At 43.1% G+C, this 20,638-nt stretch overlaps 1 protein-coding gene across 4 annotated transcripts; it reads right to left on the bottom strand.

The window, feature by feature from the left end:
- Window positions 1-906: 906 nt before the first annotated feature.
- On the bottom strand, window positions 907-19,898 carry RNF2 (ring finger protein 2). Of its 4 annotated transcripts, none has more exons than XM_063342916.1 (7): window positions 19,605-19,898; window positions 8,462-8,550; window positions 7,938-8,098; window positions 6,529-6,744; window positions 5,479-5,751; window positions 4,195-4,366; window positions 907-3,256 (listed from the first exon to the last, which is right to left on the bottom strand). In XM_063342916.1, the coding sequence occupies exons 2-7, from the start codon at window positions 8,546-8,548 to the stop codon at window positions 3,155-3,157; spliced, it is 1,011 nt and encodes a 336-aa protein (XP_063198986.1). In that variant the 5' UTR covers window positions 8,549-8,550; window positions 19,605-19,898; the 3' UTR covers window positions 907-3,154. The 4 variants fall into 4 exon arrangements, with proteins under 4 accessions (XP_063198986.1, XP_063198985.1, XP_063198984.1 ...); XM_063342915.1 differs by lacking the exon at window positions 19,605-19,898 and adding an exon at window positions 19,262-19,538; XM_063342914.1 differs by lacking the exon at window positions 19,605-19,898 and adding an exon at window positions 18,845-19,165.
- Between the last annotated feature and the right edge of the window lie 740 nt (window positions 19,899-20,638).

The raw sequence follows: 20,638 nt of genomic DNA, 5'->3' as shown, positions 1-20,638 counted from the left end.
TAAGTTGCCTTCTAAAATTTAGTGCTCATAGTTCTTTTCCAAAGGTAACTTGGGATCAAATCAGAAAGACAAATGCAAGTAGAAAGGAAAGTTAGTGTTCCCCGGTTCTGAGCTCAGTATTTATTTTTAAAGTGGAGAGCCTGTTAAAAGGCTTTGTTTGCAGATAACATGCTGCTCAGTGCAGTGTTAGTGTAAGGGGGGTGGAATCAGTCATGAAGTCAGTTAACTGGAGCAAAAGAGAGTGTTCCAATTACACTAAAGTGTAAGAAAAAAGTACACTAAAGAAAGTTCAACTGAAGCCTGTTGGGGAAATACTTTTGATGACTCTTAGGGCTGCTCCTGAATAACGGCAGGTATTGTGCATCTTTTCAATTCAAACAGGCTGCTCTGTGGTGTTCACAGTTGTGCACAAGAAGGGGCGGGGAAACTCAAATTTGGGCTTGTCCATACAATTTGTTGCTTTCCCCTCTGTCGGAGGGGCGGAAGGAACTACAAGCTGGGACAAGGAGTGTTGCCTGTTGTACATGACCAACAGAACGGGGGTTTGTAACTCAGGCCTGTGGGGATTCTCTTTCTGTTCAGTAGCAGTCTATTTTTAGGGCTGAGCGATGCTGTACCACCAGGCCTGAGCCGATCCTTGGCGTAGTACTTTGCCAGGCACTCTCTGCACACCTTCAATACCCAACAACAAATCTTCATTGGGTCAAGCTGCTGCGAGTGCCTTGTGTCTACAGAAAATCAGAACTGCTCAACTGCTGGAACCATTAAAGTACTGAAATCAGTGTTGTGTTATCAGCTGATCAGCATGTTGGAGAGGACAAACACCTGATTAGAACAGCACAAAAACTGTCCAAAGGCTTTCTTTTATGAATTGTAAGAGGAAGCAGCACTGCACTTTCCAATAGGTCATTGATAACACTTTGGCTTTTATTGAGTGTTACTATAGTTGGACACTAGAGCTTAGTTGTACCTAACGCACATGTACTTTAAAAATAATATGGCTTTAAAAGGTGGAAGAGTAAAGTCATTTTGAAAATAAAATAGTTTATAGCACTAAAGAGTCACAGTGCAATCAATGGTTTAATCAAACAACTACATTATATAGATAATATTTAAGGAACATAAATATTCAGTCAATTCACTACAACATGAAAATAAAAGCTTCACATTCTCCCACGCTTTTTAAGGAACTGGGGGACAAAGTGACAGATTGCTCCTAGACAGACCCCTCAGCCTCACTAACACCTCTCGCGTAAGGGCCTGGCCCTTACCTTTGCTATCACAAGGGGAAGGGAAGCTGCAGCTAGTCTAGAAGTTCACCCATAAATTTTAAAGCATTTATAATCGCCACTCCCCCGCCCCCGAGATTCTATTCAGTGGACATGCACTACTAGTCTACACAATGCAACATTTCACCAAAGTCACAAGTAACACACTTCCTTTAAAACTGCCCCCTCTGTGTTCTGCGGGGCCTGAAAACTTCTGTTTCCTGTCACAGAAAAAAAAAGTCTTTCCAGTTAAGAGAAAATAAATTAAGTTACTTAAAGAAGCCTGTGCAGTTTTGACATGGGGCTAAAGCTGAGCTGAAACAGCAGTGGGAATGGACACATATTTACAAGTGCGAGGCTTGAGAGACAGAAGCAATGGAAAGGTGGTAATTCCTCCCCAAGCACCTGAATCCTTGTGTACCACGTGCCAAAACCAGTCTTGGCCAGGGGCAAGACAAACCATATGATTTAAAGTATAACACTTCTCAACTACCGATCTGCAACACTTTTTGCTTCCAGCTTCAGGTGCAAAGGGGTGAAGGCTCCATCAGCAAGTCTTACAGCAAAGGGAAGCTCACGGCAACATCACTTCCCTTAAGACAGACTGCTAATAGGTAATTAACCTCCACTAAGTGATGGCAAGGTCCAGAGCAGGGATGAGGAGTTTGACATGCAAATGAACAGCAGCTACTGGACTTCACCCAACAGCCTACTGGCAAGTTCTAAAACTTGAACCTAAATTTAAGACACTAAATGGTAAACTTGTCAAGTACTAAAATTGTCTTCCAAAGTGCTAAGCCACATTTGTTAAAGCTATGGAAAAAAAAATTTAAAAAAATCTTGGAGCAGCTTATGGTTTTGAAGTCCTCCTTGCTCAAACTGACACCCAAATTAGCTCACAGCTGGGGCAGCACACATTCCATAAAGCAAAGCATTTTGATGTTGCATTATGTCCGTGTGCTGGAATTTCTGGGATTTGCTTTAAAAAAAAAAAAAAAAAAGTTTTCAGGACAGTTCTTTAGAGAACATTCTGATACATTCATAATAAAAACCTGTTTTATACAGGGACCAGAGCAGGGCTGTACAACTTCCAGATATTCTTCAGTTGAGCTTGTGAGGCTGAGGTAACACTGCAGCAGGGGCCAGAGGGGAAGCTGCAGGGCACATCGCGATTGGCAGGTTCTACATGTGAAAGAGTGAGGGGTTTACGTTGTTTGGGGTTTTCTTGACTGAAATTCATTGAAAAGCAAACCCATCTCTTGAATCCCCTTGCACTGAAGTATTAAGCCCAGTAAACAGCAAGGTTTTAAGGTGTCAGTTTTCTCAGTACAGCTCTATTTGTTCCCGAGACAATGACTAATAAATCTTTTCTAGGGAATGAGATGAGCTCTGGCTGCAATACTCTTGGAAATAAGTTCTCTACCCATCTTTTATATGGATAACCATTAGCAAATTACAACATTTAACACATTCCTTGGCATATGTTACTATTGAATAGACTGACTTAGCCATCCAATGCTCAATACTTCACAGAGGCTACTGTAACTGTGTCAAATGTATTAGAAATCCAGATTTACCTGGACAAAATTAAGACATTCCAAACCGGAACACTCATTCAGTTATCATGCATTAGAAACAAAAAAGCATGGCAAACACTGGAATGCACTGGACTAGGTCATTTAGTCTCCTAGGGAAAAACCAAAAACCCAAACCAAAGACTAAATTAAATACAACCCAGAATACTGTCTAATCATATTAATAAGTATACGGAGAGAGCCTGAAGGCATCATGTGTATCATCCATGAAGATAATGGTGGTGCCTTCTTGTAATATTAAAGAATTCATAGCTATAAAAAGAGAGTCCCATCTCAGTTTTCCAGCACAGCTTATTTGTGTTCCTTTGTTGGCGCGTAGTACAGTTCCATAGGTTTGTTCACTTTCCAGTACTTCTCGCTGACCAGTTCCAAGGAGAATGACCCATTTAATACCTAGAAGAGAACACCCAAACAGAAATGAAAAGAATCTGATGGCTTGCCTGGGTGGTACTTGTAGGAACAGACTACTTAAATCAGAGGAATCCACTGACTTCAAGAAGTCACTGATAATGTGGAATGAGTTATTAGCGAACCACTCGGCATCAAAAAGCAGCAGTGCCAGCTGTTCTGAACTGCCGAGCTCACTGAAACAGCACCAAAACTACTTTTGCAATGTGAATTAGTTCTAAGTAAAGTGGACTTCTGTTTTCCTCTCTGTAAAGAGAGGGAGTAGTAAATGTGTATTTAAAGCAGAAGCATCCTGCTTTTGTCTAAGAGACAATCTGTGGTGATGTTTGAAAGCTGTTTGAAATAGATTCTTATTTCAAAGTGACTGCCTATCTCTTAGCCAGAAGACTTTATTCAGATAAACGCCCAAGTGTAAGACCAGGCCCAGAGTTCAACCTAACTGTGATGTTACCTTGTTGTTGTACCTGTGTATTCTGAAGTCAGCAACTGAGATTCTTCCCTAAGCGTACTTGGCTGCTCCGTAGCAGAGAATTAGAAGCCTACACAGAAGGGGAGAAACGCTACCTCACAACAGAGGCTTCCTTGGTGCTAGCGCTATCTGCTCCTCCAACAAGATTCTCAGGTAAAGTAATATTTTTCCTCTTTGATTCTAACTGTAAAATAATGACATAAGTCAGCTAGCGGTTGCTGGCATCGCTGGATTTTTCCCAAGTAATTTATATGTCTCCTTTTCTATTAACCAAGCTTTTGCTGTGCACATTTTGCCACAAAGGAACTAATCTGCTTCTAAATAAACAACTTGTTGCTATGAATTTTATCCCTAAGCCAACTCAGGAAGAGTCCAGCTGAGTGGATTTTTAATCAAATCTTTATCAAAGCTGTCTTGATGATCAGTTTTGCTCTTAGACCGAACTTCCACTTACAGTGAACTGCCCATTGGCCGTAGCAATGTAAATGGTGTACTGCTTCTCGCTGGCCGTGTCGAGGTTCATCTGGTTGGATTCTCCTTTGCTACGAAGCTCCTCCAAAGCCAATCTCACAGCCAGGTACTTGGACAAGTGATCGACGGTGGCATTGCCTGAGGTCTTGATGTATCTGCAACAACCACCACAACGATAATCAAAGACACTTGAGTTGCAGGCATGGGAAAAAGACATCAGGAACACCCCCAACTATTAAGCATAGCATGTGAAAAGACATGTGAAAGATAGTTCACAAAGAATAATATTAATTGCTTACATGCAAGCAGCTTACCAAATTATATTGTTCCCAAGTGTCCTTACATCTTTGTGACACTTCCCCCACGAGCCCTCCTGCTCTTTGTAGAGGGAAGACAGCACTGTCCTGTCACCTGCTCGCAACGAGAAACCTAAGAACAGGTTGTCGAGGGGTTTCGAGAACTACTCACGACTGCTGAAATCTTCTACACAGAGGTGGAGTCTGAAGTGCCAGGACAGAAAGCTGTAAGGTGCAAGAGCTGTATACGTGACACTGCACCTCATAAAGTTACTCTGCCTTATTGTCTCACTATCCGTTCTCACTTTAATTCTTCACACGAGACTGCAAATGCTGCAGAAGCCTCTCCCAGAAGCTCAGCTTTCTCTTTGCCTTTTAGAACAGCCCCCAGAACTCCCCTGCAATCCCAAACCAAAAAGACAAGCTGGCTGAAACTTATAATATATTTATAGGCACTACAGAGAGATGTCTCATCGGGAGAGAAAGCCAGAAGAGATCTGAGGAAACGCCACGAAATTGCTCATTGCTGTGATCCAGAACTTGCAGTCTATGCTTGTACTGGATTGTGAAAAAAAATGCCAGGAAAAACTTCCAGCCTCCAACTCCCGCTGACACAAAGCTGCTCCAAAAAATGCTGACACTTACGCAAGGTTTATTTATTCCCAAGGAATCTTATAATAAGTAGAAAGGGGCTGATATACCATCATCTTAGTACCTACTGTGAACTACAGTGCTAGAAACCCTTAAAAAACATCTTCATTTGTGATCAAAGGCTTCAAACAGATTCCTACTGTATTCTTCATGAGAGTTGAGCAGTACCATCTACCTGACTTGCAATGGAAAGGGGCAAAGAGTGCATATGGGAAACAGGATGTGGTATGACTGAAGTAAATCGATTTTAGAAAGCGCCAAGGAGTGGTAGAAGAGAAAAGTCACAGCAGAATACATGAGGAGGACTGGAAGACATTTACCTCGTCTGTGCGCTGTCATCATTCTCCATGAGGGTCGGGTGAGGCCTGAAGACTAATTCGATTTCACTAGCACCATCCATGACGGGGTCTATTGCCACAGTTGTGTTGTTATTGTCCAGTTCTAGCCCAGAATCATCCGAGGTTTTGGTCCTCTTGTTGCTGGGCCCCGCTTCCTGATTGCTGTGCGTTGAGGCATTGCTGCAGTGTGAGCTGTCACCATTGTCTTCTGCTCCGCTGCCATTCTCAATCTGCTGTTTCTTGCCCCTCTGTAGCCTGACCAGAAACCAGGAGGAATGGATGCGGATTAGCATTCGGAATTCACCCAATGTATGGGCCCACACCACTTGTACAACTCCTCCCACTCTCTGTCATGCCAGAAATAACACACATGCATGCACAAGCACTAAACTAAACGTTTCAGAGATATTTAAAAAAAAATTTTTTTAAAATTCATTTTTTCTTATAAAAAGACACTCAGAGACGAGGCGACGGATTTTTTCCTATCCCTCAAACACCTTTGAGACACATTTTAAGATCATTTTTAACTTCATACAGTTCATTTCCACGCAATTTCAGACCATTATTTTCATCTAAATATGAATCCACGTGATGAAAAATATAAATCACACCGTGCTTCACTACAACAAAGCTTAGGGCCTCTTTCCCAGTTGATTATCTCAGGTTTAAATGCACACCCAGAATTTCAATACCGCATAAACATATATTCCAGCCTTGTGAATTAAGTCACAACTAAAACTTAAATTCTGGCATTATATGCAGCTATTTGGATGTAATGGTAATATGTTGGTACAGGATTCATTGTATTACAGTTAATTATCAGAGACATGATGGCCATAATTTGGTAAATCTAAACTGAAATCTGTCTGCAGGGACTGATACAAAGGTTTCTATTAGTAGACAAAAGGTTAAAAATTATTTCAGCAGACTTCAGAGGAGAGAAGAGGCGTCTCAAGGTGTACAGGGAGTGAGGACAGAGGGTGTATTTTCAGCGTTGAGGTTACATGTGGACAAATAACGGGGATTACGTACCTGTTCATAGCCTGAATCTTTAATCCCTCCTCAATGCTGTGACTTAAAGCTTGCTGGTTGTTGTGCTTGCTGATTCTGGCGAGCACCCTCTCCTGATGAGCTTCGTATTCATCTCGGCTTGGATAAATTTTACTGATGAGAGCATCAAAATTGGGATCTGGTCTCAGTGATCTCTTTGAAACTAGCTTTTTACGACAGGTGGGACACTCTTTGTTGCTGGATATGAAGAAGGAGGAACAAAACAATACTGACTCTGGCAAGAACAAAAGTCTGCCCTGATGCCACAATTCTTAGTCAAAGTGCTCACTAATACTCAATATTTATAGTAAATCTGGAATGGGGTTTCTATCTATCTTCTATTTAGTTCCAGATATTTAAACAAAACCCCCAAACATGTATCTCCCTGCTTCATTTTTTTTTTTCAAAGTATGTTTTAGCAAACTGTATTTAGATTGAAGAGTTCAGAGAGTTCCACTCCACTTTAATCTTCTGGCTTGATTTTCACCTAGAAAAAAATCTGCATGTCTAGCAGAAATTATATTAAGGCATAGTCTTTCTAGCACTCCCAGGACAAAACAAAGATTAAGGAACCTATTATATAGTTCAAGCACTAATTACCGGGAAAACTAAACCAGTTTGGTCCTTCTTACCATTTTGTTCTCATTTAACTAAAAGTTAACAAGTTCACACAATTTTTTTTCCTGTAAGAGGAAGAGGTTTCAATAGCTGAAACACTGGCGTCTTTACCTCTGATAGTTTTCTTGGTTCTCTCTAATGTATTTTTACTAATTACTCATCAGAATTTCCACAGGCACAGCAAATTAAGCGGGACCTCTGAACACAGGTAACTGCCATTATCAGAAAAAGATACATCATTGACTTAATTGCTGTCGGTTACCTCAGAATTCTGTTGCTTCTGGGAAAACATGGACTTGTAATTGAAGAATACAACCAAAATTATTTGTACTTTAGCACAAGTTGTTTCAGTAGTGAAGCCTGGAAGTAGGACTACTGCTGAAAGGCCACACGATTTGCAATTTATTATTAGGAAAAGGAAGAAGAAGGGAAACGAGACGCATTTTTGTAAGTAATGTAGTATAGTTTTGTTTTGCTGTTACTGGATCTAAAAGAAAAAAAGAAAAATGGCAAAAAGAAGAGAAAAGGGGTTTTCAACTCCTTGCAAAAAATGAAGTTATGGCATGATTTTTCATACAAGGAAAAAGGCCAGCTCTGCTGCCACTGATGGCTGAACACAAAAGAATGAAATATGAAAGGTGGGCCACGCGTTCAGAAACTTGCAGTGCAGAGGCACGCAACCCTTCCACAACACCACCCAGGGCTTAAAGGATTTCCTTGATCACATTTTCATCTAAAGTGAATCCCTCTTCCCTGCAATAATGTGTACATACCCACTCCTGAGGGCTGTAATGATGCAGTCAGCACAGAAGCGATGCAAACATTCTTTCGTCGTCATGGTGTTCTTCAACATATCCAGACAGATGGGACACATCAGTTCACTGTGCAGGCTCCTCGGTGACACCACTATTTCCAAGCCATCAGTGATCGCTTCCTAGCGTGGGATAAAGTAAAAGGTCTTTAGTGGAATTCAACTTCCTCACGGAGATTGCATGTTTTACTAGTCTTTTAGAGGAAACACAGTAAAAAGACAAAATGAGACACATACACAACCGCATCAAACACACCACTAAAGAAAAGAATGAAAGAGAGAAAGATCAAACATCTTTTTTTTTTTTTTTAATATGATGAGAAACGGATTTTTTAATGAGGAATTTTAAAAAAAAAAAAATTCTATAATTTAGAATAGGCAGTTAAGACTCATAAAGGAAAAACAAAATCTTAAACATCGAGTTTCAAGTTCTAGAAAGTATTAAAGCAGCCGTGCCATAGAGGACAGCTCTTTAGCACGTATTACCTGAGGCGTTCGTTGCAATTCGTACAAACTGAGCTCCCACGTTTTGCTCAAAGGTTGCGTCCCATTCGTCTGCACGGCTTGAGACATGGCTGGGAAATAAAAGAGAGAAAGTTGGATGCTCAGGAACAGGACCAGCTCCCTGTCCCGAGCAAGTGAGGCGGCCCCGGGTCTGTACAGACACCACGGTCTTTGTGCCGACACGGCAGAAGTATGGGGTGAACACTTGTACATCCCCGTAGCAGGCTCCGCTGCATTACACAGGGATAATCCCAGGCTCCGTACACTCCAGAGGAACCGAGGGAGTCAGCCAGCTGTGAACACGCTGCAAAAAGCAATTAAGGTTGTTAAACAAAAGTGACACAGAACTGAAGGCCATAAAGCTTTGGCCGGGTGGTGCAAAAGCTGCAAATGCCACCTGATGCGGAAAATGTTAATAAACCATCCACTGACAAACACGGAAACGGGTCAAGTAGGATCTGCTTGCTAACCAAGTGGAAGGGCAGAGTTATGCACGCACCCAGAAAACTAGCTAAACGCGGCCACTGGAAGCATGCTATAGTGCCTTTCTTTTTCCTCCTGAAAATCCGGCGCTAAAGGTTTCCAATTGGGAGTTTAGAGAATACTGAGAGATCAAGTTACACCCAGGCACTGGGTAATCTCACTCAAGAGCTACGGTTCTCCTCTGCAATCCTGCTGGGCGTTGGTGGACGTGCACCTGATCTGCAACAGCATTTTTGGGGGGGCGAGGGGTGGTGAGGTGGTGGTGGGGTGTGAGTCAAAAGTTTTTAAGTTTCAGAAACACAAAATACACACAGTATCAGGGTTTCGCTCATTTTTTGTATCAGTAGTGGCAGATGGGCATTCCTGGAAATGGACAGGGCTAAAAATAACTGCATTCAACAGAATGATGCACCCATCAAAATTTGGGGATTATTGTATGAGGTGAGACAAAACTACTACCCATGATCACTGCAGACATGTGAAAGAAAGTCAGGTCAAAACGACAGAAGAAAACGATGCTTCTGAACAGAAAATACTTTCACACGAGGGGAAAGAGGACAATCCTCCCCATTGCTCCAAAATCCCCTGTCTTGAAGCAGGAAAACTTATCCCAGACTGTGCGATGTGTTTAAAAATAAAATGTAACCATATAAGAGGCAAGATCACAGTTGCAGACATTTCTACTAGGTGGAAAAAGCAGAAGGGCTCTCTTCATTACTTTTATCACTTTTTTAAAAACCTAGGTTTGTATTTCCAGACCTTTCAAATCAGCAGCCAAATGTAGAGCCTATCGGCACCTACCAGGTACGTTATAATCCAATTTCCAATTCATCAAGTTCTCTATGAAAAGGGTCAGCCTCTCTGGAGAACAAGGTTACTTTATAAGCTTTAATTAATTGTTGAGAGAAAAGCAAGAGAAGCAGTGCAGAAAACATTATTATATCTACTTTTACCCAGGCACAGAAATCAGAGTTTTCTCACCTTATGAAAAAAGGGGGAGGGGACAAAAAAACCTGACGTAAAACGGCCACATCCACTATTATGTCTAATAAGTAATAACGGTCTGAAGAGGCAACAAAAGAAATAATAAGGAGATGACAGACCATCAACTCCAATTTTTACTATATAAATATTGTGCCCTAAAATTCAGTTTACTTGGCATAAGAGACATGTTCCTCTGTGTGGATCAGAAAAGTAAGATGTCCAGTTAGGACCTTACCTCCCTGTTAAGTGACCAGTTGCCACAACCCCGCTGCAGCCTTTCAGCTCCCAGTCTGGCCAAGAACCGGACCATCCCATCAGGATTCTGGGGATTTTATTTAAGTTATTCAGAGATATGAATTTAATGACAGTATTAAGCGTACTAGGGAAGTGTACTAGTAGGAAAGAAAGGAAAGAGTATTTCTTTGTATTCTAATTTCCACTATTATTTAAGGTAATTCCAGGCATACGGGAAGCCAAGTCCTTTGGGGTAAGGATTTTTCTTATGTGTTGTTGCCAGTCAGTTGTTCTAACAGTCCCCCAACATTATTATTCTGCGTCTGCGCTGGATACTACTCTTCAGTGCTTTTAAAGCTGACACATAAAATTATCTATCATTTCAACTACTGAGAGAAAGTTGTGAAGCTGCTAATCATCCACACCCTTCCCAAAATCTGCTGAAGCGCACAGACTGTGGGAGATTAAGACAACTAAATCCCAGTAATTCCAGCCTCTCTTAAGCGAAAAGCCTGCTCCCAACATCACACAGCTCCATCACAGCAAAGAACCTGTCTGAGCAGCCCCATAGCAAAGAGATCATCGCACGCACAAGTCACATCTTGCCTAAACTCGTGTGCTTACACTTGCTAACACAGAACTGCAGCTCTCCGGGTGCCAGACCGTCAGCAAACCTATCAATCTGGAGAACAAGTGTATTAACGCTCTCATTTATATTGCATCCTTGCCTACAAGCCCGAGGCCACGCTGCAGAAGACACGGTACAAGTGTCGTGATAAATAATTGACCAGCTTTATTCTAAAGGCTTCTAATCTGAGATGCTGAGTGCTTCATTCTCACCCTAAGGTCTGCAGTAAAAGCACTTTCACCTTTTAAGAGGAAAAATACCGGCCTTAAAGCGAAAAGCTGGAGAGATACACATACTCCATTTTATGACTAGCAAACACCTCCTCTCCTCTAGTATGTACAAAGCTGAAATCTGTGGAAACATGGTAAATTCAAACACGTGGAGCCCCCTGCCAAGAAAAAAAAAAATTAAAAAAAAAATCCCATTACACCACCGCATGGAGCTTTTAATCTGCTAGATGATGAACAAATAAGCCTCCTTAGTTTTCTTCCCTGTTCCCCTACCATTTCCAGATCTGTATTGGGCCTGAGTGTTGACTGAAACGTTTTGATCAATTATATCAATATAGCCCCACCATGGCTGAGATATAATAAAACCAGAAAACTAACATTAAAACAAAACACAAATTTTACTTTCAGATGGGCACATCCAGCTCCCACTGGACATCAGATAAATGATCGATGGGCACAATGAAGAAGTTACTAATAATTATTTGTACATACATGAGTGCCAGATGTTCCCCACACTCAAGGTTGTGCCAAGTTCTACATTTAAAGTACAAATCCAACCTGTTCTATATGAAAAAATAACATATTATCCTTTTCTTTATAGTATTGTGTCACCAGAATGTGTATTAGAAGTTATAAGTAAGCATTTCTACAGGCTGCTTGAAAGCACCTAATGTTTCAGACAGTTTGGCAGATTCTCTCATTTGGCACTTAAAATTGAGTCTAGATTTCTCAAAATGTGAAGCTCATTGAAATCCATTGTAAAGGTCACACTAGAAAGATTCACACTTTTTAGTCTTATCCCATTACTTTCAATAACAAAGCTTTTCATCTAGAAGACACTCGACTACATGAGAAGTTACTTTATGGCACTCAACACTGGAAGTACATAAAAATGAGGGAACCTGTGTTTATTCCCAAAGCAAGTATTAGAAAGCTCTGCATTTTCAGATGGTCAAACTGATAAATTCAAAGTTTGTCGGTCTATAAAGAGCAGTTAGCAAAGAGAGACAACCTCATTTCTGCCCTAGAGCGCTACAAGCAAGGAGGGGAAAAAAAAGAAAAAAAAAAGGTTGTATAATTAATTCAAGACCACAGACTCAAAACCATCCCAAAGCAGCCAATAAAACCGAGGAATGCAGAGAAACCTGAGGCAGTGGCACAGTTTAACAGCCTCAGCAGTGGGTAACGCTACAGACATTTTCCCAACATGATTGTCCCTCTCAATCACACTAGTTCTGAGTTTTTAGATTTCCTGATAACTAGTCCCAAGCTTCCATTTTCCACAACCTGCCCCATAAATCTAATAGGCACTTTTCTTCATCATAGAAAAAAAAAAACAACAATCCTTCCTTGAAACCCAAGTACCACCACCTGATGTTGTAATTAAGGAACAGCCAGCAGGCTACGGACAGATGACATCTGACAGAGGGGGGAAAAAGATACTACTACTGGCATTTCTGCAACACACTACCTTGCTAGCGCTTGGGCTTTTACAGTCTCTTCACTGTAGTTATTCTCCTAAGGAAGAAAGTGGTTTTGCCTGGTGCCTCGAGATGCGGCGTCTTCCAGTTAATTGCCATTCACCATTTACTGGACCTGAAATGAAGCGCTGCGGGGAGTGTGGCAGCATTTCCACTCTGGCCCTCGAGCTGCTCGTCCTGCCCTTTAGAAACACTGGTGCTGTGACCTCACACAAACCATCTGCCACACACATGTACACCTAGGGAAGAATCCAATCAATCTAGCCCTAACAGAAGTGACCAGAGAGAGAGAATCTTCCCATTTTAGATATCAAAAGCATTAAGAAAAAAAATAATATCAAATTAAACTTTTGATCATACTCAAGGCTCTTTTCTCCCAGTGTTAAGAAGAGTCATGTACTTTTGGACGTGACAGAAGTATGTGATTTTAAGTTGGTGCTTGTCTGTACATTTATAGCAGTAAAGTATAATAGCCTATAAGCACTGTATGTCCATGTACATTGCTCTTACGTAGCTGATGCTCCAATTCGAATTTTATTCTAATGAGTTCTGTTCCCTGCTAGGGGTATCACCAGCCTTTTCACTGAGGTCAGTAACCTCAGTCCTTAGTGTTCAACTTTTATTTGCAGTTCCATATCATACCCTCCCAGACATCTCCTGAGCTACAAAAATGGTAATACATGAAATTATCACATTTGCAGAGAGCACTCTATATATCATGTTAGCTGCCTCCAGGTAGTCCAGAATTCACCCATCTTCCTCTAGCTGTCATACCTCTAAATGTGCAAACTCATCACATTCCAAACCCAGCATATTCCTAAACTAAAAAGCTTAGATTTTTTCCCTCTCGGAGGGATTAAGTAGAAAAATTTTGAGGTTTTGGTACAAAAGAAAAAGCAAACATTGCCCACTGTTCTAATGCAACAGGAAGTAAAATTATTTTAATCATTACAGCTAAAAAATCCTGGTACTTACCTTTTCACACAATATATATTTTGTCCAAAGTGAGTACTAAAATATGATACAACAGTAGCACCTCCTGCCAGGAGTAAAAACAAACCTGTTAGAGGAACAGTACCTTTTCACTCCTCGTGTGGGCAAACAAATCAGACAAACACTTGACTTAAAATTTGCCAAAGACCTTTGCCAACAATTCCTATGAAAAGGAAAACAGCCATTACCAAGCCATGATTTAGCGCTGTGAAGTACCAATATTAAGCAGAACTCTGTGGGGGTGTGAGTAGGATTGCCATTTTCTCTGTTATTTGTTAAATTTTATGTAAAGTTTCTCATATTGTGAAGCATGCTACTGTAGTTCTTAATAAAGTTCTTAAGCTCTTAGAGTTAAATCAACCTTAGACTTCAGAATGAACAACCAACTGTGAAGGAGAAAAGCAAAAATGCCTTCCTAAAATCCTGCCTAAAATTCATTGCAGTGCTGGATCAGATCAGAGGAGGAGGGATAAGAGATTGAGAATTTGTGGGAGCAAACAAAAGTAAACCTTCAAACTCCAGAAAAGTTGGATCTGTCACAACAACTAAACACATACAAACAGGCCGGGAATAATACATATTGCCTTAGGATATTTTTAATCAGACTTATTTTTTTTTTTGGTCCCTTTTTTAAATTAATTGTCTAGTAGCATGTTTAGAGTGCACTGCACCTCACAGTGTGCAGTAAAAGACCACGTTTACGTGGATGTGACTGTCTGAAAATACCCCATGCCCTGCTACTGTGGAGTGTACCCCCTTGCCACTGAATTACGCTTCACAACCAGTGCTTTGTTTTTACAGTAATTTCTTACCCTGGTACATTTTTTTGAGGAGAACCAATTTCTTGCTGTCGCCCTGAAATAACAGCTGCAGAAAGCAAGAACTGACCACTCTAATCAATAAGGTTAAGTTTGATGATTTCAGCAACCCTGTTGCTAGCCTTTTAGTTTGTTGTACGTTTTAACAGGAATCCTATGAACATACTTGCTCTCCAAACCAAATGATCTTTCCCATCTCCACAAATGCTGTTACTAATTCAGCAGCAAAGGTTAAGTCTCTAGAAAACTAATCTTCTACTTTGAGTTTTTACACTGGGAACGTGGAGAAATGCAGTCCTTGACTGATAACTGTGCTGGTAGAAATCACTTACATAGCTACAGTTACATCAGGAAAACAAAAAAAAAAAACCACCACAGCACAGCTGTTTGTTACCCAACAGCTCAGCACTTTTGATGGTGATAATGAAACACACTGCTTCAATTTCACCTTCAGGACTTTGCAGTTTTAATACAACACTCTGCTCACTCAGATAAAAAACTCCTGACAGAGGTATGTGTAGTCAAAGCTTTCATGTTCCTTCCTGACAGTTGTGGTGGTGTCAGGCACTGTGATCATCAAAACTTGCACTCTGTTCCACTGGGAAGGATACCTTCAATAGGATCTTAATAAACAGGAGCTACAGAGCTAATATATTGCTTCCTTAGTTCATGTGTTAAGAGCACTCTTCAGGGCTGTACCTGCTGCTCCCCCCACTGCAGACCAGCTCACTCACCACCCAGTTGCCGAGACAGCGTAAAACTGAAGGCACATTGAAATTAGCAGGCTGGACCCTGAACTGCAATCCTTTAGGAGCCAGCACAGATCTGCTTCCACTTCCACTGGGAAACCAGGATGGGTTTGTTATGTTTCATTGCACCAGCAGAAAAAATGAAAGCTGCTCATTGGCTCCTTGGACTTCTGCTCTGGCTGCTTTGTTACAGTGCTATTGGATCCAAGATGCTTCTAAACAAATTTTAAGAAACATCGTAGAAGCTCAAGCCAAATATACTGTACATCAGGTGTACTGCTCTCCCCAGGCAACTGTGATTGCATTAAGTGAGACACTTTGTTATTCTTCCCTTCAGCATACCTACCATCCATCACATTTATTAATATAAATGGCAGTAAGCAGTAGTATTCTAATGAGTTTATATTGTGGGAGAAATTCTGAGACTATCAGATCAAGACATACGCTTGGGTTTCAGTTTTTCCAGAGCTATGTTAGCCACAAAAATTTCTCACCTGCTTACCAGTTATCATAGTGGACCTAGCTACAACCAATAGCGATATAAATTTCTTAATGAGAACAAATGACAGCTTGGTTATTAATAAACAGGAAATAAACTCCCCCACAACACTTGCGAGACAAAAAGAAAGATTCAAGTCATCGTATGCATGATTGACTTAGTAGCTACAATAAATATATAGAAAAAAATTGTTAATTTGGCAACCAGACAGCTTTCGTCTAAAGCTGGGTGACAGCTAACAACAATTTGTGTTCTAAGGAGTCTCTGTCAGATAAAACTGTATATTTTGTAAACTACTGCAGGAGCAATACTTACACAGTTTAAACCTGGTAATCATCCAAAATAGTTTAATGTTATCCCTGAGTGGTAAAGAGTAAAGAATGGATTAGGTTTTTAATTAGCTAGCGGCATACTACTGCTAACTCCCAGCTGTTCACAAGAGAGCTCCACGATCCAGAAGTGGGGGGAAGGCAGACAGGGATAATTCCTAAAATATTTCTCCACTGCAACAAGTCTAAACAGGTCCATAATACGGAACGCTGCTTATTCCTCAGAAAATTAAGAATTTAAGGTCAGCTACAAAGGCCAGTTATTTTGATCAACAAGCAGAACCAAGGTTAAACTCAATAACATCCCTTTTCCAATCTCTTTCCTCTCTGTTTGCATTATTATTAAACTGCTGATCTATTCAGTAAAATATAGGTAATAGGTATTTAAGCAAAAAAAAAAAAAAATTAAAAAAAATAAAATTGAAGGAATCCCTTTACTCTGATGCTTCTTTCATACATGTTCTTTGAAATTGTTCTTCAGTAAGAGTAGACCCAGTGCTCCTTCTAAGAAAAATACAACTGAACGGTTGTAGACTTAAGTCTAATTTTTCAGGCTCCCTTTTCCCCATGCCTTCCCTCCCCACCCCCACCCCCGCATCCTTTTTATTAAGCAAAGAGAAATATTTAAAGGAAGCCAAAGAAATCAACATACCCCAACATCTATTTCACATATAAGACTGATGGCTTTCCTGCAGGTGCCAAACGTATTTCTGTTTCATGATAATACAGCCCTGAAAATGCCAGAATTCTGCTCTAACCACCCAAGATGCCCAACCAAGTCTTAAACTCAATGTATTACCATGTATCACTCTTAAAACACAAAGTGTCATTGACAAAGGGAGCCTGATGCAATTTATTTCACTGGGATTGCGTATTATTTCAACTCTACAACATGCCCGGCAGTGCTTTTCTTGGCAGCTGCAGTAGGGCTGGTGTGTTTCAAAGGTTTGAAGCCAAAGGTCAATATTTCGGCCACTGAAGAAATTAAAAAAAAAAATCCAATGCAAAATCTATGTCCTATTATTATTATGAAGCTGAATGCAGAAAATAATAAGGCATTTATTAAACATTGCAAATAACAATTTGTGGTGTCAATAAGGTCTAAAGATGTTCGAAACTTATTTAAGTATCACTGAAGTGATACAGAGTCAGATCTAGCCACAAAGCTTGTTACCTGACACTGTAGCTCATGCTATTATCTGCCCAGTGAAAATTCCTCCCGTCTCCAAACAATTAGCAAAGCTAATCCCTCCAACAAGTATATCTTTTAATGCAAAACATACTACTTATCAATACCTGCTACTGTGAGAGTAAGTGCCTCTGTCTTAGCTGACAAGTTGAATGCCAGCTCTGAGCTTGACAAGATGTATAAAAATGTCAAATTATCTCATTACAAAAGTTTTTAATGAAAACATAGATGAATACAAATGAGAGCACCTCTGCAGGGAACTCCTATGAAAAATCGAATCTTTGTCACTGGATGAATGACATATTTGATTAAAGAATTTTCCCCAAGCAAAAATAATTTCACCCGCACACCAGTCATGTTTTTTCAAATGCAAGCAATTTCCTTTAATCCTTAAAAGCCTGCGTGCAATGCATAGTTATTACACAGAGCTATAACCACTTCCAAACAGGACTGGATTATGATTTATCATACTGGAAATCATCTTTCTCCACTAGCCGTCCTCTGGATTTCTATGGAATTAGGCACTTGATACAATTATTTTCCATAGAAGATGGTCTGAAAAGCAAATAGCTTAACAAAAATCCTAAGAAGAACACTGCTCAGAGTGTTTGTTTCACATATACGCTATGCCACGGGGTGGGTCCAAGGAAGCCAAATTATTTTGAAGAGCCAGCTATCACAGAGTATAAAAGTTGGCAAGAAACAGGTGCTAAATTCGCATCAGAAGTGATGAGAGCGAGTGTGAAGGGAGGAGACACAGCTACAGCTCCCAACGCAGTGTCCTTCTCCAACTGATGCCCTGCTGGGAACGATGACATTTTCACAAGAGCAGTCAGGTCGTTCCCAGCATCAGTTTATCAGCATCATGCCTTGCAGGTACTGTTCAGCACGGTGATGCGCACAGGCTTTAAAAGAAACAAAAGACTCGGAATGCAGTGCAATAAATCATATTGAGTACTGTATTTCAAGCAGGGGCAATTTATAACAACAACAATAATGGCTCGTGACTCCGTTAATCAGCTCTCCCTTCCCAAGGAAGGCATTTGGCAATGCCTCGCTCTCTGGGTCGGTGTTACGGTATGCGGTTGTGGTATGGAGCTGTGTGAGGTACCTCTCCCTGCAGCTTCCAGAGTGTGCGTGTGCGTGAACACGTATGTGTGTGTGTGTGTGTATATATATATATATGTCCCCGCACTTTAGGGCTCCGCGGCCACACGCCGCTCCGCCGGGGCCGCCTCGGGGCTTGCGGAGCTCCCGGCAGCACCGCCGAACGCACCAGGCTCAGGGGGAGACGAAGGGGACCGGGCACCTGCCGCGGCCCCGGCAGCCCCCCCAGCATACGGGGCCGGTAAGCGGGGGGCGAGCAGTCGCGGCCCGGGGGTGGGGGGGGTGGGGGAGCGCCTGACAGAAACTCAGGGCGAGCACACCCACCTGCGCCGCGACTGCCCGGCCGGGGCCGGGGGAGCCTGGCCGCGGCTCCTCCCCGGACAGTCCCCCAGCCTGGGGGGAGCCCACTGTGGGACACCCTCCCGCCATGGCAATCACATCAGGAAGGCACAGCCCCTCCTCTGCTCACCCCACACCAAGGTCGGGCACCGCGCCCAGCACCAGACGCCCCACCGGGACACCACCGGCCGCAGCCGGCGACTCCGCACCCTCCCCTACCCCACTAGGGGGAGGGACCCGGCGGTGGCGATCGCGACCGCAGCTGCAGCCGCCCCGGCCCCCGCCCGCCACCCTGCGCTCACCGCCCGCCGGGCACCCGCCTCAGGCCGCCGCGCCGCTCGCTCGCTCCCTCCCGTCACCGTCTCTCACCGGCAAAGAAGCCACAGCCCCAGCAGCACAATATGGCGAGCAGCAGCCTCCGCAATGGAGCTCGGGAAATAGAGGGGAGTTACATATTCATGGCCGGGGCTGGGCAGGGGGAGCGCGGATGGGGCTGCCGAAACCGGGCCGCCCAGCGCCCTCCTCCCCCTCCCTCCCCGCCGGCGTTCGGCGGTGGCTGGGGGCCGCTCGCTCCTTTCCCCGCCTTCCCCACACCTCCGCTGCGGCCGCCCGGCCCCCCACTCCCCGCCGCCTGTCAGCGCCGCGCTCCCACTCCCCTTCTCCCTCCGGGCGATGCGGCACCCAGCCCGGCGGGGCTCCCCGCCGCCGCCCTCCTTTACCTCAGCCCCGCCGGTCCTGCTCTCCCGCCCCACGGCCCCTCTCCATGAACCGCCCGCTCCGGCGCGAAGCCCTCTAGCCAGCCGCGGCCCCCTGCCCTGAATCGGCGCCGCAGGCCTGGAGCGACGCCAGCCGCCAGCGGTGTCGCCCGGCGGGAGGGGACCGGGGCCGGGGGGCGGGCGGGCGGGCGCCCTCCCTGAGGTAAAGCCACGGTGGGCGAGCAGTGCGATCTCCTATTTTCCCCTCAGCGCTGCCGAGTAGGGGGTGGGGGCGGCGGGGCTGAGCCTCCCGCAGCCCCGGTGCCCGCCCGGGAGCTGGCGGGTCGGCGTGAGGCGGTGCGGGTACCTCCGTGAGGAGAGAGGCCGGCGGGATGGCGGCGGTGTCCTCGCTGAAGCCCAGACTGACACCGAGCGGTCGCTGGTGTCTCATCCCGAGGTGAAGTGATGGAGTGAGGTGATTAAATTGTCTTTGGGCAAGAGCAGGTCTGCCAGGCGCAGGACACAGTGGGCCAAATGCATGGCCTACAGCTGGCCTTTGCTGGGCTTTCCTCCCTGAATGTGCCTTCTAAATTCCACGGCTCTTGGCCGTTCTTCCTCTCGTCCGCCTTTCTGGAGAGAGGAACGTGCCTGCCATTTTGTAGGCCGTGAGACAAAGGCAGGCCCCCAGGTAGGACTGAACTGTAAGGCATCAAGCCCAATGTAATGGCATGCTGCCATCTTCACGCCCCTCAACGAAGGGCTGGAAACTGAAGTAAGACTCTTGTGTTGCTTGTATTTAAGATACAAAAATGCACATTAGACGCTTTTAAGCATCTCAAACCCGCTCTGCAGTCGTAACGTGAAATAAGCATTTGTCTTCTGGTGTCTGTGTTTTAATGTTTGTTAAATTAAGACAGTTTTTATGAGCTTTGGGTCTTCAGTGGTGCCTTTATTGGTCTTGTCATTAACTGTTTTATAGCAAAAGCAAAGCAGTACGCTTAGCGTAATTAAATCTAGTGCGAGTAAAAAGTGAATGGAGATCACCTTGTGCAATGTAAATTTGAATTAATACTTCAGTCTTTAATGATGCAGCAACATCATTTAAGATTATTCAACATGGAGTATTTAAAGCAATTCAATATGGACTATTTTAAATTTTCCTAGAGTTTTACAGTTAATATTCTCATAATTGGAATATTAACAAAGTCCTGCTTTGGACTTTTTCCCTCTTTGCAGAACTTCACGAATTTTTAAGAAATTTTAGCCTACATCAGATTAGTCCTGGTTGTTCTAAATAACTATTTTTATGTAGCAGCTTTCACTCCCTCACGTTCCCCATGACCTACGCCGCAGCCTATATAATTAAATCCTCACAAGAGCTTGATAAGGTAGTCAGCAATA

The sequence above is a fragment of the Chroicocephalus ridibundus genome, chromosome 8, assembly GCF_963924245.1.
Source record: "Chroicocephalus ridibundus chromosome 8, bChrRid1.1, whole genome shotgun sequence".
In the NCBI taxonomy this organism is placed as follows: Eukaryota; Metazoa; Chordata; class Aves; order Charadriiformes; family Laridae; genus Chroicocephalus; species Chroicocephalus ridibundus.
The sequence above is the reverse complement of the archived record's forward strand: the minus strand, read 5'-3'. Positions and strand labels throughout refer to the sequence as shown.